Raw genomic sequence first — 22,248 nt, 5'->3', positions numbered from 1 at the left:
CAGGGTTTTTTTTTATTATTTGCTTAAAACAAGAAGAAACAAAGAAAAAAAGAAAAAAAGGAACAAAACAAAATGTTTTTTCTCATGATTTTTACTCAGTGGATTCTCTTCTCATTTTGTTGTCACGCTTATTTTGCTCCTCTGCTCTGCTCTCTGTTTCACCGTGTGTCTCACTATATGCTCCGCCCCCTGTGTAAAGTCTCTCCTCCACGCACTCGGAACACAGCCAATCAGAGGAGAAGGCGAAGCATAACAACTTGTTACGTAACTGGAAACCGAGTGTAAATACAAGAATCAAATCCTTACATAACCACCAAAGAAAACCAAAAGAAACATACCCCGAATCTTTCTTTTTGTTTTTAAAACAAAACCCTGTATAGTAGAGTCCAGACAGAAGACAAGGACTGATCATTGTAGACTAAGCTGTGAGCGATCAATCTAGTCTTAGGTAGATAATTCTCACCTAAGATTCCCAGTCTTTGAGAATGGATCGATGCATTCATCTCTAGAAAGGATTCGATGAGAGAAAAGCTTCTTTTCAGGATCCAGGAAGCCTAAAAAGAAAAGAAAAACAAAAATGCAGATTTAAAAAAAAAAAAAAAAATCTATGCAACTGTAACCACTTCTTAAAGGCAACAGTGGATATTTTTCTTAAACTGACAAGCTTTTCTTGACCTTTTCTTTGGTCTTTCTGAATGCAATCAATCCAAGTTTCCCAGGGATTTTTACTGAAATAAAATGTCTATCAAGAAACGTGGACAGTAATGTACTGTGACTGAACAGGACAGCCACTGTACAGGCTGCTAAACCACAGCAAAAGCTGTCAATGGCAGGAGCGCTGATCTCAAACATGTCGAATCACTGCATCAGGGTCAGCAGTAAAATCCAATTCAAAATGCATTAAACATTCATCATATGGAGGCAGAACAGTACTAGAGTGATACTGCCCCCACTATTTATTGCCTGATGAAAGTTTGCACCCTGAATACTAAAAACATGCTGTGTAGACAGACACACTAACACATCAATATAATGCTACTTTGAATCAGAAAGCTGTAAAATATTTTCATTTAGAAGGAAAGCAACATCAGGATTACTTTGAGGAGCCAAGCACTGTGCAAAGTAAATATCTGCAAACTTGGCAAGAAATCCACCAACATCTGAAGCATTACATGGGTTTAGTAAGTGTTTTAAAGTTTGTGTACAACTGCAGCTTGCAGATAAATAAGTGATCCAACAAAACATCAGCTAGAACACAAAGTATGAGCAGACACTCCCCTCTTATGGACACAAACGGGTAGTACAAGGTGAAAAGTTTCCCAAAGTGTCAAAATGTAAAAAGTGAAAGTGTAAGGTGATTTAATACATATCTGAACTTTAAAGTGGAAAGGTGCTGCAACATGTAAAACAATACGCTCCTTACCAGCAATGGTGTGTGCATAAAGGCGGCTCCCAAATGTGAAGACATGCAGCTCATAGAGTTTGGCGATTTTCTCCAAGAACTCCTTGCAGTGTGGGCGAAGTCGTGTGTGAAGCATAGGCTCTCCTCGGCCGAGCTGGAAGTGGAAAATGCCCTGAAGGACACGACAAGAGTTTCAGAAAACGTCAGAAAGAAGCTGCGGGATTGGGTCTCAGGATGCACTCTTAAAGATTGTGAATAAAGATGTTACCATTTCTGACAAACTGAAAACTCCTTGATCTTGTTTTTATAGGAAAACAAGGACTTATGAAACACATGGGCAGGCTCAGCAGCTAAGTGTGCGTTTGTGTGTGTAGCTACATTACAGACTGCTTTATGATTCTTTTATTTGCTTTACTTTTAGAGATCATTTATCGATAACCTATAGCAGCGTCTTGTTGCTACAGTGGAGGCTGTTCAACAAAAGCTACATGTTTCAAAATAGCACTTTGCTAGAAATCGAAAGACGTGGTAGAATAAAAACCCTGCTGACAGTGATAGCTGTATGAGGGTAGACTAATACCTTGTTGGACATCCGTTGGCAGTGCTGTTCAGTGGTGTGAATCAGCGTCTGGTCCAGATCTACCATTAAGACCAGCTTTTTGTTGCGGTGGAGTCTCTGCTGGTCCTCTCTGCCCAGCTGTTCTGCTTGCTGTTGGGAGCGATTGAAGGTAATGAGTGGAAAATTAGCAAAACGTGAGCACACTCTAGGTTATGTTTTTGTACAGCACAGGTGCAGTTCTATGTAACCACGTGCAGTATTAAACTAAGAGATATAAGAGAGAGATATTTTCAAGGTTTATGGTTAAGAATTTTTTGTTTAAATTTGTGTGAAGTTGCTGGTTAAGTGCTTGATAGAAACTTAATGAACAGTTACCGTGTCCAGATCAATTGTTTATGCTCCCATTTTAAATGAAATTCTCACTGCTTTTAAAGCTATGGACTGTATATAAAACATGGACACAGTGAGATCCCATTGTTAAGTGTGAGAATGAACAACGTGAGAGTTAAAAACATCAAAGGAGGAAAGATGTCAGCACTTATTTTAGAGAAGCAATTGTTGCTGTGAGAAGACCATTTCCAAAAAATGCCTGAGATAGCATGTTAAAGTTTGTTACAGTATAAGAAGACTGAAGAAGTGTGGCGTTTTGTTGCCAGAAGAAAACCTCGTCTCTCTACAAATAACACACTTGCAAAGTTGCATATGAACAAGCCACTGGAAATGTGTGAACAAAGGCCAAATTGCACAAAGCCACGTTTGGTGAAAACCAAATAAACACCTCATTCCAGCTGTCGAGCACAGTGATGGAGGTGTGAAGATTTGAGCTTGTTTTGCAACCACAGGACCCGGGGACCTTGCAGTCCCCAAGTCGACTATTAAGTACTCTGTATGCCAAAGTATTGTAGAGTCAAATAGAAGTTCATCTATCAAAAAGCTAAAGCTTGGCAGAAACTTTGTTAAATAGCAGGACAAAGATCCCAAGCAGCAAATCTACAACAGAATAGCTGAAAAAGAAAAGAATCAAGATGCTGCAGGACTTGCACCTTTCCTGCAAACCTCAATGAACTGAAGCAACACTGTAAAGATTCGGTTCTTCCATAACAACTGTGTTCTATATTATTAGCAATTACTTCAAGTTATTACTGTTAGGACTGGTTTGATAGCCTACTGAATCGCAGGGTGTACTTAAGAGTTTCACAGGACAGCACAGCGGTCTGTAAAAACTTTATCACATGACTTTATTTCATGTTTACTGCACATTTACTCTGATTTAGGTCGAAATGAATTGGCTCAATGTCAAAGCAGCTATTACAAGCCTTTTTCACTAGTACCTACTCGGTTCAGCTTGGCTATTTCTATGGTTTTTCATTAGGTGGTAGTACTACCTAATGGTACCAGTACTCGGGTGGGATTCCAAGTGATCTGAGGCAATTTGAAAATATGACATCAACAGACTGCATGCAAGCGAGTGACACCCAGCAACGAGGGAAACGGCTACAGAAGAACACACAACACTGTGAAATCTGGAATAGGGCTGTTGGTAAGACCAATCAAGAACTTGTAAACGTGTGGTCACCTACATTTAACTGATTAATCAATCATAAAGAAGCAAGTCATGTTTACTGGAATTAGGACTACTCGACTCTTGCAATCAAAAAACCCCCCAAACAAACACACATACATGTGAGGTTTATCTGGCCTGTCAGTCCAGTCCTCTACGTATCTCCATCATATGACTCACCTCAGAGCTCACCATCAGCTCAGGGACACTATGCACCATGGAGACTGTTGCTGTGGAGATGGGAGTTTGCTGGTTCCCATTTGTGCTCTGGAGCCTGAGAAGGAAAAACAGAGTGGGCGTCACACATTTTTTGCATCTCTCAGGTCCTTGAACATATTGCGCTGGGAAAAAAAAGAGCTTTGAAAAGCATGCAGATCTGAAACTGCTCCACTTGACAGCAGTTATGTTTGCAGTGAGCACAGAATACACCTCACTTACAAAGTGATGGTGAGCATTTCAAGCTACTTCAGGAATATGTTAACATGACATCCAAAAGTGACACCTGCTGAGGCAATTCTGTGCCACATCATGTAAACTCTGTCTTCAACAGTGATACCTTCAAAAAAAGAGCCAGACTTTTACCTTACAATAATAACAACAGCAGCAGCAGCAACAATTATAGTGAAACACAGACTCTGTGGGTCTATGTAAAAATTATTTGGTGTGTTTTGGAGTTTCATTAATAGCTTCAAATGGTCTTGCTTTACCAAAGTGATACAAAGAAAAACTGCAGAGTGCGAGTGCTTGATTTGGGACCAGAGGTGCAGCTCTGCAGTCTGTATATGATCTCTGGCACCATCTGATGGCAATTTATGAACAAGGCTATATCGCAAACACTACTGTTCACATTCAATCAGCGTTTAATTTCAGTAAAAGTGTGAGCTTCAAAGTTATGAAGTTCCAAAATATTCTCTAACTGCACCGTGACTACACCGAGTGCTTGCATGGCACTGTCAGCATGAACTTTTTACCATTTATACAGGACTGTTTCTCAGCAAACAGGCTGTTTCTAAGAGTTGGGTGACCAAAACTAACTGAGACATTAAATAAAACTGGTTAATGCCATCGTATGAAACCTGAGCCTTTTTGTATCAAAAATATCTCTACATTATTAGAGAGAGAACTCCAATAATCAGAAGATTATATGAGCTAGCACTTAAGAGACAGTGGGAAGAAAGAACTCCCTTTTAACAGAAAGATACCTCTGGCAGAGCCAGGCTCAGTGACGGGTCGACATGGTTGGCTGCAACCAAATTGTTCAGGGGTGGCGCAGAAGAGAAGTATATATATTAAAATTACTGGTAACAGCCAGGGTTACCTCTCAGCCTCCTAGAAGAAACACCTATGGTATCAATTTTAAAAGCCTATGTCGCCTTATTTTCGAGTTAGCACATTTGTATAAAATTTGACCTTTGACTTTGAGATTCGAACTCATTTTAACTTTAATGGCTGAGGGGTAAAAAATGGTTTGAAAAGCTCCTGAGAACCTTTTTACATCTTCCAAAGGGTTTGGATCTAACTGAAAGTCAATCAGTAGATTGTTGTTTGAGCTAACTAGTTGTAGCAAACTTTAAAAAATAAAATAAAATCAATTGAGAAACGTATGTATATAAACAATGATCATGTGCTTTTAAAGTATCTTGATGTAAGTGTTGTAGATTAGCTTCATCCCACAGATCAAACACTTTGTTTATTAAGTTAACTGGTGATTCTAAATTGGCCAAAGAGTTAAATCTAAGTGTGAATGATTGTCTGTCTCTCTGGGTTAGCCCTGCGATAGACTGGCATCTATCACTCCTATGACAGGCTGGACAGGCTCCAAGAAAACAGACAGAGACAGACATACTGCCTTTACCCAGAGGACAAGGACATAAAATAAGGCTTTATGAGATATAAGTTCTATGGAGCTTCCATACACAGATGGTGTTGAACAAGTGAAAAAACAAAGTCTGGGCTCTCGGGATCTACAAATGCCTCCCTACTAAAACATCCTCTGTAATCACGTTGTAATAACAATTATATCACATGGTTCAAATGCTTAGCTAAGTTTAAGTTCATTCATACAATTGAGTAAATGTAATATCACAGATATTATCATCATATAACATTTAATCATGTTTGTACATTTAAAGCCTACCAACAATGCCATTTAGCTTGGTTTTGACAGTGTTAGGTAAACGTCACAGCTATCTTTTTTTAAAGAAAACATTTTTTAATTTTTTGACCAATGTTTTCAGAATAGTTTTCGTTTACTCATTCTGTTGTTTTTTTTTTTTCACTTTTTCCCCTTTTTCTTCTGCCACCAGCATGTGAAATTACACAACCGTGACATCCATCCCAAATGAGCCTATATGGAGGGGTTTGCTGTTCCATTTTAGTTTGTTTTATTGTTTATAGATATATCTATGCAATAAAAGGGGGGAAATTAAAGTTCTTGGGGGGAAAACGCCTGAGCAGATCAGAAAAACACAAAGATTTAAGTTAAAGACAAACAAACAAAAAAGAGAGAGATAAAGCATGTACTTACTGAGTTAGATCTTGACCACATTCGGCACATAAGCCCTTCATGACGATGGGATGGCTGCATTCTTCTATTCTGACTATGATGCCCCTGGAAAAAGGAAAAAACAGGAAAATAATTAAAGACCCAATTTACTTGCTTGCAAACTGAAGCCTGGGACTGTGCACAGATTCTCATTAACTGTAGCATGCAAGTATATAAAGAAACATAAAGAAAGCTGTTAATTAGGTGTTTCACTTTATATAGCTGTAATAATAAGACGCTGTTAAAGTATTATAAACAGCTAACAGTAGACTAAGCGGGGAGCAAGAGTTTACAAAGAGTACCTGAAAGCAGCACGACCCTTTCCTAATAGCAAATAACAACTATATCAGCTTTGAATGTGTATTAATATCAAAAGGTGTCGAATTTAAATGTAAAGTTTTCAAAAACAGGACATTTCTTTTAAATTTGATATATTCCGCATAAGAAGTGATGCTAATACTTAATAAAGCACAAAGAGACCGGTCAAACCAATTAAAGAGAACTTCAAAATCTCCTCTTTTACTAATTAACTGCTAAGATACACGTCTCCCGTTACTGTGAATTAATACCCGTTAAAGTACATATATATATATATATATATATATATATATATATATATATATATATATATATATATATATATATATATATATATATATATATATATATATATATACACACACATATACACGGCTGGTTCAAGCTCACGAGGATAACGGCTGCCTCCAGGGTCACTCTTCTACCTGTCAATCTGCACTGCTTGTACACAATTTTGTGCACGCGATAGTGGCTGCATCAAGGCAAACAGCACGAGAGCATCTACCACGTGGTCGCGCCTTCAAAACAAAAGTGCGGAGGTTTGTGAATTCAATCATTACTGCATGTTAATCAAAATTCTGATATAGCAAATAAAATTGTTTTCTAACTTTCTCTTTCACCACAATCACAACTCCTGACAAAGCTCGATAAAATAACATTTATAAAACACGATGCTCTTATTTTGAAAGCCCCCGACGAAACGCCAGCTTGTTTATTTTGCGGTACTTGACTGGTCAGAGCAAACGCTCCGCTGTGTTGCTTTGAGCGTGGCTAGCAAACAAGCTAACGTCAGGTTAACAGTGTTAGCTCGTTAGCTAGCTTAGGTACAGTGAGCATGAAGACAGCTGCAACAAAACTGAGCTGACACAAACAGGGAACAGGTCAGCTAACATTAACGAGCTATAGCAAGCAGGGTGACTCACCCGGGAGATATGACTTGTCCAAGTTGACTGCATAGCTCCTTCACTATTCCAGCACGGTCCGATTTCACCTTCTTCTCTGGCAGCCTGGCACCATCAGTCCCCTTCTCTTGAGGTATGGGTGCACACAGTGCTAGCACGGAGTCCACGTTAACAAGAGAGCCGGCTTTGACTTTCCACTCTATAAGCCGGACAGGGAGAGCCCCGGCTGGCCAGCAGATATCCGCCACCTGCACCACGGGGCCCTCTGCAGCTGCACCACCGCCGCCACCACCAAAATCTGCAGGAGGATCCTCCATCTGCCCCGCACTCTCCAAAAACAAAATCTCCTTACTTTTGAAAAGCTGACAGCTTAAAAGGTATCCACTCGACCTCGCAAAGCCCCGTGTATCATTAAAACGTGCGAACCGTCAACATCGAGGAGAATTAAAACAAATGTGCTGCAGATTTAAACACAGCAGCTCCACAGTCCCAGCTACGTTCGCTCTTCCCGCCCGTAAACAGGAAAGCGCAACACTGCAGCGACACGGGTCGCTACAGCATCCGGTATACAGCAAGCCACTCGCGAAAAACACCAGAGAACTGCTATCGTCTCCGAGAACGCCCACTCTTTGGATCCCTGTTTTCTTAGAGGGCGCTCGCGAGGTAGTCCAGAATGAATACATCCCCGTGGACGTGAAGCCCCCAAATGTAAATTCTGTGGAGAATTTTATGCTGGGGACTTTAATCGTGTGTTTTTATAGGTGAATGTGAGACAATGGACTCAGTTAAATTTCGAAAAACATTTTACGGGGTTCGATTGTAGTTAAAATGCGTTTTATGTGACAGCGCAATAATAAGACACTTTACGGCATCTGCCATTTTGATTTTGGGCACGAAGCTAGTGAATCCTAAATTGACCAATCAATTTGCAGGTTTGGTTTTCGGAAAATCCGATTCTTTCTTTTTTTTAAGATAAAGGAAATGACGTAACTGTTGTCTGTTGTTATATTTTAGGTCGTCAAAATTATAGGTATGCAAAAATTAATAATAATAGTAATTTGTGGGTTTTTGTCTAGAAGCAGGTTTTAGCCGTTTAGGTCCTTTTACACTTGTGATCATCGAGGACGAGCTCGCCGGCGCCCTCTGCGGTGCCGCTGGCTAATCTACAGTCAGTTTGTGCACAGTGGGATTAATAGGAAATGAAACTACTTCCCTCGATCGTCTCTGAACGCAGTTTCTACTTAGGTTTCAAAATAAAACGACTCGTGGATTGTTATTATCGGCAGATGCCTCTTTGTGACGCTTTTCACAATGTTCCTGTAAACTTTTAGAGTCACCAATGTGGTTATTTTAACTACTCCTTATTATAGATATCACCTACATAGCGCTTACATATTGTGTTAAAATCCACTCGAACCGTGCAAGATCTTTATTTATTTTTCTTTTTCGTTAAAGCCCCTGAACCCGCACAGACATGGTGTTACCTGACGCAACTTGATGTAACATATAAGTAACACTACACAAGTGTCTCATGGGGGTTTTGCAATAAGAGCATGATATTTACAAATGCAGTCATGTTTAAGGTGTAAGTGAAGGAGGTTGTTATAGTTTAAGAAAGCCTTAGGTTTGATTGTATAGATTACACCGACCCTCGAGTTATGTTAATATTTAACTTTCCAGGCTGAAGATGGGACTGAAGGAAGGAAGCAGAGGAGATAGATGATGACCTTACAGGACAAGGACGTACCTCGCGCTGTTCTAACTGCTCAATGACGTAGAACTTAAGCACCTCCTTCCAGAGTGTTCGTTTCAACTAACCGAGATGTTTCACTACCCGATTTCTTTTTCACGCAGGTGTGAAAATGCCTTTCTTCTTATATTTCACAATGAAAGCCCTAGAAATAATCTTGGAATACCAGCGATAAAACATAGCTTACACAAGTATTTTATAGCAACTTCCGTTAACGTTTGGTATTTAAAAATAATCTTATACTATGTTCTACAAATTATGAAATAGACATTTTTTTTCTTATTAAATTTATGAAAGTTGTTATGCTTTCGAGAAGATTGTCTGATATGTGGGGTTAATGAAATTGAATCTTCTTTTTTTTTCATTGAGGCAAAATTAGTAATTTAAAGGAACTCATGAAATTCCTGAAATTATATTTTAAATAAAATTATGTATATTGCACACAAGAGGGCTTCTGTTACCTAACCTAGATCATTGTCAGTGGGTGGATGCAGTGGGTCGATGGATGGACTTAGCACTAGTGTGGTTAAAGTTATACAATCTATTTCCATCAATAAATAGACCTATTTGCTAAAGACAGGTTCTAGTTATTAACAAAACGTTTGATGTTAAATTAAGTTTTCCTTTGCACATTCGTTAATTTTAGAAACACACACACACACAGTGGAGGGAAGTATCTGCATTACACAAGGAAGTTTCTCAATGATCCACACATTACATCCACCATGACTTTTGTCCCATATCATTGGCACTGTATCAGTGCAAAAGAGACAAAGATAGTGCAAAGGTAGCCCAGGCCGTGGCAGCCAATCATAATTCAAATACACACATGTCCAGTGTGTGTAGGAACCAAACTTTCTGTGAGGTAGGGGGACCTTTGTGTGTCTTCAGGCAGGAGGTGTTGTTGTAAGATGGATCTAATGATTAAGGTTTTTTCTAAAAGAATCACATCAGATAAGAAAATGTGACTATTTTCAGTTATCTAAATAATAAATAAGTAATAAATCTTTTCACTTGTAGTTTTTATTTGCACGGCCGAACGAGCTGTCAAAAAAATAAACGGAAACTACAGTATGTGGGAGGGTACCATCTCGCATTGCGTAACTCTTTGGTTAAACATCAGCAAACCAGTGTGCTGTTAGCAGTTTATGAAGGAGAAAGGTAAAGCGTTTACTGGTGGCTGCTGACAAGGAATATTAATACGTCTCTTGGAGCTTGTCTGTTTTAATAACTCGGAAACATGATAGCGGAGAACTGTAAAGTGGTAAATAAATCTTATTTATTACACATTTTTTAACCCAATTCTCTCCAATTAGCAAGTTAATTGCTAGCCAGCTGCAATTGGGCCCGGTGTGTTAGCGTCTGTATATATTATCTGAGATTAAAATTGAATGTCAAGGCCGTGTTTAAAAAGCATGCTGTTCACTGGAGTGTTTTAAAGCATTTTTGACATGAGGTAAGGACACATTCAACACTTTGTTTCCAGCAATGGTGTGAGTAGGAGAGACACGCACGGCTGCAGGAGTGGATCGTCTTCAAGTGTTCCTGCGAGCTGGCTGTGGGAGGAGGGGGGTTGGGCTGCTCAGATATTTCAGGGCTCTGGTCCCTGACCCCGCTGCCATGTGTAAATTAATTTATCTGCAGTGGAAACATTTTGTCCCTCGAAAGCAAACTGCAAAGAACAACAAAGTGTCAGTATAGCTGCTCATGTTCGCCTTGAGCCAGACGTCCTCGCCTCCCATCACACACACACGCGCGCCCACGTTTTCTTGCTGTTACTCAGAACACAGTGTCTGTCCTCGTGCCCTCAACCCCTTTACCTAACTCGCGGGGCTGGTTAACGTTCACTTAACTTGCGCAAACACAGAGGTCAGACGTGTCAGATGGAAGTGGTGCTGTAGGTCACTCATACATTGCTTTGTTTTTCTTCAGTTGACGTTATGTCTGCATCACCTGGCTCTCCTCCGAAGAGCTCCGCTTCCTGGCTCCTCATCCCTCCCAGCAAGGCGATCTTTCAGTTCACTCAGGTAGCAGACAGCTGAGGACCGTAGATGAGCTTCAGTCTATGCTCAAGTCTGCATGCAATGACACTGTATGTGTGTGTTTTAAATCTTGCAGGGAAGCTAAGCACAGAGGCTTGTTATGGAAGACGCTCGTTGGCCTCTCTGTTGGTGTTCCCGTGGCGGTGAGCGTCAAGTATGCCGTATCGGAGCCCAGACAGAGGAGACAGATGAGGATTGTGATTGAAGGATTTGGCCGCTTCTGCAGGTTTGTATGAATGTCATTATCAGCATCATGAGATTCTAATACGTGTTCAGTCTGAGGCTGTGAAATGGTCTCTAAATGGTGACTTCTTATCTATTAAACTTGCATATTAGACTTGTATATCTAATAGTGTTCTCTAAGTATTGTCAGGAACATTAGCTAAAGTAGGTCATTTTTTTTCATGAATGGATAAAAGCAAAAGAAACAAAAAAATATCCTGACAGCGTTGCCTTTTATGGAAATCAATCATTTTATGCCTTTTATAAGGTTGTAAATTCCGTCTCATTACTTTTAGTTTTTGGGTGACACCACAAGACTGAGAGCAGGGTGGAGACGGGCAGGAGCGGATGTGTGGCCAAAGTCAATGTAGTTATTAAGCCAAAATGGCTTCTGTTTTGCCCTCATTTATTATTCCACCAAGAGGTTACGTTTTTACTGTGTGTGTGTCATTCGTTCTGTCTGTAAACATGACAGCCCGAAAAGTTAAGACTGAACTCTGATGAAACTTTGTGGGGGTGTAGAGTGGGGTCATGTTAGCTTTGCATCCACTAAGCTACTCAAGGTCCGCTTCATAGAGGGTTTTCACCTACCTACGTCACGTTCTGGGTGGTAACCTGCATGCGCGGAGGCACTCGGAGGTAAACACTGCAATGGATCAATGTCCGAAACCACAGAAAAGCTCCTCAAAATGCATTATAGATGCAAAGGCATACAGGGAAGGACTTGGTCCGCAGGAAAGGGCACGATATTTGGAAAAGTTAAGGTTTACTGGTGGTGCAGATCCATACGAGTTGGCTCCTTCGTCTTGGATCAATGACGACCTGGAGAGTCTTCCGTCTATTGCATATCCTGATATCGTCAACTGCCTGGTTTTCTCACCAAGCCCATACACAGCGGAAGATCACACTAGAAAATTAGTTAAGAGCCGCTGCTATCAACAATTCACTTACCTGACAAGAAATGAGCCGAACAAATTCCTCAACCGCCTCCTTTCCTCTGATAACTTTCGGCATTGTTCTCCCTGATTTGTAATAACTTTTGGCAGTCTATAAAACTGCAAATGTTTTTCATGGTGTGACCGATTGGTACAGCCAAAAACACGGCAATAATTCACAATTTCCTTTCGTTCGACGTTTGGAATCTATTTAAGTGCGTGCGCTTTGTTTACCTCCAGTATCTCCAATATGGCGACTTCCGGTTTGATGACGCACCGTGAAAACCCACTATTGGTCAAAACCTGACAAAAAGCCTGATAGAAACTTAGAAACTGTTGTTCTTGCTAGTGTGGTGTGTTTTATCAAGATGTATAAAATCTACTTTATAAAGACTGAAAGTATCAAAGTCAGTATATTGATGTGAAGATCAAAGGCCCCAAAGAGCTGTTTGAAACTGTGCTTCTTACTGCCATTGTTTGTATTGACAAACATATCGGCATATAGGAAATGATTTATTGGGATTCTAAGTAGCTCTTAACTTTGGACATCTGACCTCTTCTTAAAGGTCATATGAGGTGTAAATACTGTAAAAATCTGTTTGATTGACACATTTGATTGACCTTTGACCTCACTTTTACATTTCACATCTGCCTTTTTTCAAGTTGACCCCAGAATGTGTTTCATCCTTAAATAAGGCATTGTCAAGAGAAAGAGAGCTACCTACCTCAAGGGACGAATCAGTGTTGTCTACGCATAACAGACAACTTTATGTTACTGGCAGCCTGTTGCCGTGTAGTGTGTCCTTAAAGATTTGAGGTAACTGAACGCTGTGAGAAGGTCATGTCCGTAACCCTTGGATGCACAGCTTACCAATACCTACAGTCTTCCACAAGTGGGATCAAAAATGACCCCAAATCAAATCAATGCGTTTTTGCAATAAACTGGGCTTTTATTCTTCAAAATATTTAAAACGAAGAGTTATAATATTTTCATATTCCAGGAATTCCTCATAAAACATGTTTGTGACATGAGGTCATTTGCGTTTTTATTTATTTTTTCATTAATTTTAAGAAATTGCAGTTTTTGTGTCACTACCCCACTCTTCCACAAAATCAATGTGTTTTTTTGCAATAAACTAAAGACATTTCTCTCTAGTTGGTTCAGATGATATATATAGTCTGCAGAAGCTGGGTCCTCCGTGTGAAAGGCAGAAGTTGTTCATCCACTGTAACACAATCACTGGGAATGAATTTCTGCCAGCAGTTGACCAGGAAAAGGTTCCATATGTAGCGGAAAGCAGCCATGTGGTCTGTTTTCAGTCAGTAGGCTCTGGTCCTCTTGTCATCAAAGCACAATAAACAGCGAATTTCTTCAAACTGACATCGTGGCCTTATACAATGGGTTATGCTGAGGACTTCCAAAAAAACACACGGACTGGTACATCCCAGTTTTTCTCACTTCCTGCAAGAAAGGTTAATCCAATGAAGGCGATGAGCTGATGTTTGGTTACATTTTTCCACTCTTTTCCCCTGTCTGTGGCTACTCTTCATCCCTCCATGTTTGTGCATGTCAGCACCTCTTCTATTATATTATCAGACATGAAGAGTTTCCATGCATCTATTGGGGAATCAGTACTAAACCCAGGTGCAGGCCCTGGCCGACTATTCAGAATATTGTGGCTTGGTGTTTTAGCCTGCCTGGGAGGTAACTCTGTCCAGTAAGAACCCTTGCGGCTCATTCTGTTGGGCACAATGTCCATTTCCTCTTCTGAGGACTCATCAGAGGACTCTTCTGCGTCTGACTGGCCTTGTTCAGTGGGGGGACAACAGTCTGGGTCCTCTACATCTGTGATGTCAGATTCTGAGTCAGTGCCTCCGATGGCCTCCTCATCCCATCCGCCCTGGATCATTTGTAGGGCAAGGTCCACAGGGATCCTATCCGGCCTCCTAGCAGCCATGTTACTTTAGATAAATTTTTTTAAAACAAGTTTTATGAGGAATACCTGGAATATGAATATATTACAACTTTTCATTTGAAAGATTTTGAAGAATAACAACCCGCGGGGTCATTTTTGATCCCACGTGTGCATCTAAGGGTTAAAGAAGACCTGAGACAGCATCTATGAGCTACATCTGGGCCTTCAGTTGGTGCATCTGTTCTCTGAAGCCTCCTCAGAAATGGTCTCAGTGGGAGAATGGCCAAATTACAGAAGAACTGAACTGAAAATGCATCAAGTCTGATGAATCTAGTCCTCAGTGGACTGTATGGAGGATGTTGGAAGACAGACTACAACAGTACGACTGTAACACACGGTGGAGGCTCTGTCATGTTTTGGGGCTGTATTTCAGCTAGTGGGGTTGGGGATCTTTTTAAAATGTATTGTAAATGATTGTAAATGTAGAAAAGTGCCATCTGATTTTGGAAACCACTGTGCAGTAACATATGGGAAGAGTCAAATTGTTTATGGCCTCATTTTGCAGCACATAGAACCCAAACACAGTGCCATTTCTGTCAAATACCTGGGCAGTGTTCTGCTGTGTGTTTATTCTGTCAGTCATGGATCGGCCCCCCCAGAGCCCAGACCTCAGCTTTCTTAAAGCATTAAAGCAATGTGGGAACATCCTGATACAGAACAGTAGCCAACATTCAAAGAAGAGCTTTGACTGTCCTTCAAGAAACCTGCAGAACTAGTCCCAAAGACTACTTGAAGAAACTACAAGAAAGAGTTCAGGCTGTGTGGAAGAATAAAGGTGGCTGTGTTAAATGTTGAGGTTCAAGCTCGTTACAATTGTACAAACTCTGTTTTTGCCTTCTTTGCTGTATTTATATGTATGTTTCCACATTTCAATAAATTGCTGCTCCCCTTCCCCAGTTTCTTAGCAACACTTCCGTGCACTGTCCATGGCTAGAAGCCATTAGCAGTTGGCTTAATTGACCCATTCTTACCAATCAGAAGATCGATGCATTGATCCCTGATTTCTCCAGTCCATGTGCTGAGATGTCCTTGAGCAAAGGCAAAGGTTAAAATATCAATACTACAGTCTAAATATCAGGAGAGCAAATCAGTATGCTTTCAGATGTGTGGCTACATGTTGGTGACCTTTTCCTGGCATCAGTGCGAGTGCATGCTTACATAAAAGTGACATAAGAATTTGCATCTTTGAGTTTTCAACCGAGTAGATACGCAGAACGCAGCTTTACCAAGTACTGCTAATAGGAAATCCAATCTTAGATGTTTTCTCTCTATTTTATAAGGTAAAGTCTGCAAAAATAAAGTGCCTTGGCCTTTATTTTTGAAGCTGCAGATATCTTTGAGTTGATGCTAGATTATTTAATTTGGTTTCTAGATCCCTTCCTCACACAAGCCTCAAGGGTTCAGTATGTACTTCCAGTGTGGAACCAGAAATCTCATGCATGCCAGGCAGGCAAATGCTTAAACCGTTACACCATAGAACCATTGGTGCCACGTAAATGAAACTAACAAGATAATATGTATAAAAGGATGAACATGGGGGCAGAGAATGACTCTGCTGTATTGCAGCAGCCTGTGTGTGTGGAGCCTAGTGGTAAATGGAGACCACATGATTTTTATTAAACTGGTGCTGTGTCACTGTATTAAGTACACGTTTGCTTCATCCTAACTTGTTGGCAGTGTAACAGTTTGCCTTCCTCGGATCAGTTCAGACAGACTACATGTTTAAAAACATTTTGCCACCCTCACTTTTTTATCCTCACTAATCTTTATTATAGAAAAACCATCCTCTTGCCGCTGATCGTATTAGGAATCATTCCCATCACGTGCTGTGAACTCTGTTTATCTGTAAGTCAGACCTTTCAGTTCCGGTATTCATCAGTTATCTGTGTCCTCAGATCTCTCTCTGTGGGACTCTTCATTTCCGCTGACTACTGGTGGACCACCAACGTGCTGCTTCATGGAATAGATGAGGTCAGTTTGTTTTGAGAGTGGGTTGTGTGGATTACGAGAGCTTTGGCTGAAGTCCAAGGATTTCATCATGACACCTAATGCCAGGGTCAGGGTGTTGTTGTCAGGCCTGTACAGGTGTCTGTCCCCCTGCATGAATATGCCTCCCCAGATATCACTGACTCACTGAACAGTGTTACAAAATGTTATTCAGACCCTTTCACGTCTGTCACGTGCTCAGGGTGAACGTGCTCTCTGTGAAAAGCACAAGGAATCAGTGGTGGAGCTGCCAATCCTGGTATTCTGTGGCAAACGTCAGTCAGGCTCCGTGGTGCCGGGGAGTGAGCGCAGGGCTCTCAGGCCACCCTTATGAACCCATACAGGGTTCCCATGGCAACGACTTCAGTTTCCAGGCCCCTCTTCTGTGAAACCAGCTCCTAGTTTAGATTCTGGAGACAGATACCCTCCCTACTTTCAAGATCAGGTTTAAAACGTTTGATAAAGCTTATAGTTAAACCTGGATCAGGTGACCCTGAATCCTCCCTTAGTTATGTTGCAATAGGTCCAGACTACTACCCCACTCTGCATCTCCACAGTGTGTGTTTTGTCCTGTTCTCCTGTTTGTTCCTGGGTTTTTCCTTCCTGTCCCCAAGTGCTTAATCAAAAGGGGGGGTGTTTCTTTCTGTATTGTTGTAGGGTCCTTACCTTACAGTATAAAGCACCTTGAGATGACTGTTACTGCCATTTGGTGCAATATAATAAAAATTGAATTGAATAAAGTCTGTTTCTAATTGTTTCTGTCCTGTTGGAGGTCAGTTTTGTAGCTCTGGGTCCTTCTATGGCCCTGTCCAGCTTTTCTAGAGTAACTGCCTGTCTCCTAGAATCTCCACAGTGCTCTTGAGAGGTTTGGAAACAAACCCTCTGGCAATGGGACTTATTGATGTGTGATGCTGGAGGATTTGAACTACCTTTGCAGCCTCTGTAGGGTCCAGGTTTCGCCCCAGCAGTGACACTGATGCTAGCTAATTGCAAAAGTAGTCAAAAAACAGTCAGAAAATATGAGGAGAAAAATGTCAGTAGCCTCCACTTATAAAGCCATTCCTGTTTTGGGGGTTGTTTCATTGTTGCCCCTGTACCTGTTTTTAATTTCATTAACATTACCTTCTGCTGCTTGACTGACCACATCAATATCCCAGAAGTTTAACTGAATTGATGCTATCCTCAGTGTGTTCCTTTTATTTTTTGAGCAGTGTACATGTGCATTATTTTCTCCCTTCAGTCACTTTATCACGCGTTGGGTCCAAGCGTCATGTGTTACTGGCTCATTGGAACCAGAAAGAACTAGTTAGCATTCATTTTTAGCAATGATGGCGTTAATGCTTTCTGTCTTACGTGCATCTTCCTGTTAGACCAATCCATCCTACGTGACTGAGATGTCAGCTTGCCACCAGAGGGCAGCAGACTCCATCGTGGAAGGAGCCATAAAGAATGGAGGCCTGTACGTTAAGCTTGGCCAAGGCCTGTGTGCCTTCAATCACCTGCTACCCCCTGAGTACATCCGCACCCTGCAAGTACTAGAAGACAAAGCTCTAAACAGGAGGTACAAAGAGGTGAGGAGTGCAGCACAAGCAAAGCACAGGACTCGTGAAAGAGGACAGAGTGACACTGGTCAGGATGTGTCTGTCTCTAACAGGTGGACGCTCTCTTTGAAGAAGACTTCAACAAGACCCCTGGTAAACTTTTTAAAACATTCGACTATGAGCCCATCGCTGCTGCCAGCTTAGCTCAGGTTCATAAAGCCCTGCTGTTTGACGGGACTCCGGTCGCTGTGAAGGTGAGCTGCTGAAGTCACTGTTAACATTTTAAATGACCTCACTACAGCAGTGAAGCATTGGCCTCATGAAACAATGATTCAGTTATATCTGAGGTTTTATTTTTGGTCACGGGAACGTTTGGTTCTGACTTTACTTGTTTCTCGTCCTGTTTCACACAGGTGCAGTACATTGACCTCAGGGATCGCTTTGATGGAGATATCCGAACGTTGGAGATCCTGCTGGATATTATTAAGTTCATGCACCCCAGTTTTGGATTCCGATGGGTCCTTAAGGTCAGGAAGTGTCTGCGTGACTTGACCGACTCACTCGATGTTCTAAACCAGGGGTGTCCAACTCCAGGCCTCAAGGGCCGGTTTCCTGTGGGTTTTAGATGTGTCCTTGATCCAACACAGCTGATTTAAATGGCTAAATATCCTCCTCAACATCTCTTGAAGTTCTCCAGAGGCCTGGTAATGAACTAATCATTTGATTCAGGGTGATATCTAAAACCTGCAGGACACCGACCCTTGAGGCCTGGAGTTCCCCACCGCTGTTCTAAACAGAAAACTTCCCAATTTACAGAGTTTTATTGTAATTTATGTAGGACTTGAAGGGAACACTGGCTCAGGAGCTGGACTTTGAGAATGAGGCCAGGAACTCTGAGAGGTGCGCAGAGGAGCTGAAACACTTTAAATTTGTGGTTGTACCTAAAGTCTTCTGGGAGCAAACCAGCAAGGTGAAGTTGTTGTCAGTGGTACAGAGTAAGTGCACACTAATACTGCTCGACTTCCATCAGCGTCCTCTTTATTTTTTCTCTCCAATACTCAGAGAGTGCTGACAGCAGAGTTTTGTGACGGCTGTAAAATCAACAGCGTGGAAGAAATAAAACGTCAAGGACTGAGTCTGAAAGATGTAAGCTCACCTCTTCTCACTCTCAGTGTCTTTTGTTTCTCTTCTCTCACCCTCAAACAGTTGTGGCAGATGGCCGCCCCTCCCTGAACCTGATTGTGCTGGAGGTTTCTTCCTGTTAAAATACATTTTTCCTTCCCACTGTCGCCGAGTGCTTGTTATTGTTGGGGCTGTGCAACATAAACCACTTTGAGGCAACAGTTTTTGTGATTTGGTGCTATATAAAATAAATGTAGCTTTATTTTTCAGACTGCAGATAAACTGATCAGAACATTTGCTGAGCAGATATTCTACACCGGTTTTATCCATGCAGACCCTCACCCCGGGAATGGTAGGTACATCACATGGACTGTAGAGCATGGAACCACTGGTTTTGTTACTCTGCATTTTTAAACCTCAGCATTAGTGTTTTGGTTTCCTCCATGTTGTTTTTGTTCTTTTTAATGACCAAAAAAGGCTCAGAATTTGGAATGAGGATAAATTTTAAACGCAGCGCTGGCTAGCTTGTAAGGACAATCTTTACCTTATAGAAGTGATTCATTAAAATCCTGTGATTTCACTCATTAAAACTGAAGCACAAACTTCCTGGATGCTCTGTTCCACATAACAGGACATGTTTTTTTCAGTTAATTCTATTAAAATGCTGCAAAAGGCATGAACACACCAGACAAAGAAGCCAGACACCTGTAAGCCTTAGAAAAATCCAAATGAGAAAATCACACACTTGAGTGTTTATTAAGAAACTTGGTTATAGCAGCGGCTGTGTGGGAAGTTTAATTCTTTAAAATTGTGAGATTTTTTTTTTTTTTTTTTTTTACATTAATGTTCATAAACAAGTTCAAGTTGTTTACTCGTGTAAAAAAAACAACAACATATACATAAATATCATATACAAAATCCAGAGACTTTCTTAATCTTCTCCCTGTCTGACTGTGTGTTTGCTGGAGTGTGGATTCAAACGTCAAGAGGATCATACAAATATGTTCTTTGAAAGCAGAAAATAACAATGAAATGACATGAATTAGTAACAGAGGTTCTAAAGAGAAGAAGTCACTGAAATTTGGATCGTGTGTTGCAGTTCTCGTGAGGCGAGGTCCTGACAACGAGGCGGAGCTGGTGCTGTTGGACCACGGCTTGTACGAATACCTCAGTCAGCAGTAAGAAACTGATGAGTCGGCATGAGATACTCTCAGGTTTTTGTTCAGCTATCTGCTTTAACTCTGACCTTTGACCTTAGAGATCGAGAGGCCCTCTGTAAACTTTGGAGGTCCATAGTCCTCAGGGACGAGGCAGAAATGAAGCAGCAGTCCAGCGCCCTTGGGGTTAAAGGTCAGGACGCTTGACTTAAACTCCATGTTAACTTTGTTATGAACAAATGTGGGGATTAAAATCAAACACGAAGCCTTGTCGTCCTCTGCAGAGTACTTCCTCTTCTGCGAAATGCTGCTGCAGCGACCAATCAACATGCACAAGTTGGGTCTGTCCAACATCCTGAGCAGGGAGGAGACGGCCTACATGCGTGAGATGGCCGTCCACCGCTTCGAGAGCATCATGCAGGTGCTGAAGTCGATGCCTCGGCCCATGCTGCTGGTGTTCAGGAACATCAACACGGTGCGGAGCATCAACATCACACTGGGGGCGCCGGTGGACCGCTACTTTGTCATGGCCAAGAGGTAAACACACTAACAGAACATCGCAGGGGTCATTAAGGATGTGATCAACATTATGTAAAGTGTAGTTATTTAGCTTTAAATTAGTGGGTGTGCTGCGTGTTGCCCTGTGTGGATACAGCTTGAAGGATCAGCTAATGAGTGTACAGACCACAGTTTCACCCGTATACAGTCACTTCTGACTCCAAAAATCATCAGCCAAAAACCCTGATGGACAGACACCAGTAGGTGATGGCTTATGAATGAATGAATGCCTTTGTCGCTTGCAGTTGCCTGCATCAAAAATTAGACCTTTTATGACTCTATCCATCTGTTATCTACACTCTTTTTAAAACACCTGATACCTGGAAGTATTCAAACAATAAAGAGAGTAATAAGCAAATGTCTGCTGGGCAGTTAGCGTGAACCCTGAGTAAGCAGAACCCAAAGTGAGCCCCACACACACTCAAAGAAAACCAGGCCTCAGGATCAATACATTTGTTCTTGTCTGTTTTGTTTTGTTTTGTTTTTTTAGGGCTACAGTGAGACGCTTTTAACTTTTAACTTTGTTCTGTGCTTTTCAAAGAAAAATGTCCCCACACGGTTGGTCAATAAGCACTATGGATTTCTAGTTCAGGACCTTGCATTAATAACTTACAGGAAAATGACCTCTTCTGGACAAAGTTTTGTGAAGAAATAAAAACCGATCAATGCAGCGCACTGAACTCCGTTACAAACTGTTGAAGTTCACACTTCCACAGTCAGCTCATTTTCCTGCATGAAAGTTATAATAGAAAAAATAAATGTAATTTTGTGTCTCAGTGACCATAAAGTTGATTAAAACAATACTTTAAAATATCTGCCTCAATAAGTGCTGTGACTGATAATCTTGGAAACAATGATGGAAACAAGAAGCTCCCCACAAAAGAACCTCCACATCTCCAGCAGAATGTCGTAAGTTTGCAGATCCTTCCCACAACTCTTTTTCTCATCAACAGTGCTGTGCGAGGCTGGGGGAAGATTCAGGCTGAGAAGTTCGGCGTCCTCCCCCAGCTTTGGCTCTTCCGCTGGGGGAGGACTGCATGGGAGAGCGTCAAGTTTGAAGTTGCTTTGAGGTGCGCAATAATTAAAGTAATTATATGTTCTGTGATTGGAGCCAATCTGAGGCTGATTAGATTGTTTTTACAGATCAGAGATGGCAGTGATGAGCCTGACGCGTGTGGTCCTGGCGCTGCTTCAGTACTTGGGCCTCCTATCGCTGGACTCTGATTTGTACGAGTACCTGAAATAGCGTGCAAGCGTCTCACTACAAAGGATTCATTCCAAGCACAAGTGAATGCAGCTCATCAGTGAGCGTTTTGCTGCTCCAGCAGCTCCGGGTGCTGCTGGTTTACGGTGCTGCTCGACCGTGAGCAACGTTCCCACCAAACCACCTTCACAGTCTGCTGGGGGAGAATGTGCTCCACTACAGGACTGTAAGCGCCCGTTCCAGGGCAAGAGGAGCAACACCAACAAATGTGACTTTTAAGTAATTTAACGATCTTATTTATTTTAAGAGGAATTTTGGGAAACCAAATCCAATGAGGTTTTTAACCTGCAGGTTTTTTTAATGAAGCAGACATTTTCTCAGTTATTCTGTCAGACAGCATTTTGTCCAGCACCATCTGACTGTTTAAATTATGAGAACATGGTAATAAAACATGAAGAAATCACACCA

General features: G+C 41.4%; 2 protein-coding genes across 7 annotated transcripts in view; one reads left to right on the top strand and one right to left on the bottom strand.

Moving 5' to 3' along the window:
- The window catches only part of ctdp1 (CTD (carboxy-terminal domain, RNA polymerase II, polypeptide A) phosphatase, subunit 1), an 87,428-nt gene extending 79,798 nt beyond the window's left edge, over nt 1-7,630 (bottom strand). For all 4 annotated transcript variants that reach the window (XM_031734399.2, XM_031734400.2, XM_039605754.1 and 1 more), the window contains exons 1-6: nt 7,309-7,630; nt 6,050-6,133; nt 3,703-3,796; nt 1,983-2,111; nt 1,424-1,574; nt 464-554 (exon numbers count right to left, since the gene is read on the bottom strand). In XM_031734399.2, coding sequence (XP_031590259.1) covers nt 464-554; nt 1,424-1,574; nt 1,983-2,111; nt 3,703-3,796; nt 6,050-6,133; nt 7,309-7,604 — 845 coding nt within the window. In that variant the 5' untranslated portion in view covers nt 7,605-7,630. The remainder of the gene's footprint in view (nt 1-463; nt 555-1,423; nt 1,575-1,982; nt 2,112-3,702; nt 3,797-6,049; nt 6,134-7,308) is intronic.
- adck5 (aarF domain containing kinase 5) lies at nt 7,529-22,243 on the top strand. Of its 3 annotated transcripts, XM_039605757.1 has the most exons (16): nt 7,561-7,664; nt 8,968-9,141; nt 10,970-11,064; nt 11,156-11,305; nt 16,108-16,183; nt 17,569-17,769; nt 17,853-17,993; nt 18,153-18,266; nt 18,578-18,709; nt 18,802-18,885; nt 19,132-19,213; nt 19,961-20,039; nt 20,120-20,211; nt 20,303-20,555; nt 21,530-21,646; nt 21,720-22,243. In XM_039605757.1, the coding sequence occupies exons 4-16, from the start codon at nt 11,268-11,270 to the stop codon at nt 21,820-21,822; spliced, it is 1,512 nt and encodes a 503-aa protein (XP_039461691.1). In that variant the 5' UTR covers nt 7,561-7,664; nt 8,968-9,141; nt 10,970-11,064; nt 11,156-11,267; the 3' UTR covers nt 21,823-22,243. The 3 variants fall into 3 exon arrangements, with proteins under 3 accessions (XP_039461690.1, XP_039461691.1, XP_031590258.1); XM_039605756.1 differs by lacking the exon at nt 8,968-9,141 and having other exon boundaries at nt 7,529-7,664; XM_031734398.2 differs by lacking the exons at nt 7,561-7,664; nt 8,968-9,141 and adding an exon at nt 10,138-10,301.
- Nucleotides 22,244-22,248: the final 5 nt, after the last annotated feature.

This window comes from Oreochromis aureus, linkage group 22 (assembly GCF_013358895.1).
Source record: "Oreochromis aureus strain Israel breed Guangdong linkage group 22, ZZ_aureus, whole genome shotgun sequence".
NCBI lineage: Eukaryota > Metazoa > Chordata > Actinopteri > Cichliformes > Cichlidae > Oreochromis > Oreochromis aureus.
This window is presented reverse-complemented; position numbering and strand designations above follow the sequence as displayed.

Coding starts and splice junctions, on each gene's coding strand:
- adck5 (XM_031734398.2), top strand. CDS start 10,278: ATGATAGCGGAGAACTGTAAAGTG. Junction 18,710..18,801: donor TCTGGGAGCAAACCAGCAAG/GTGAAGTTGTTG, acceptor TCCAATACTCAG/AGAGTGCTGACAGCAGAGTT. Junction 18,886..19,131: donor AAGGACTGAGTCTGAAAGAT/GTAAGCTCACCT, acceptor TTTATTTTTCAG/ACTGCAGATAAACTGATCAG.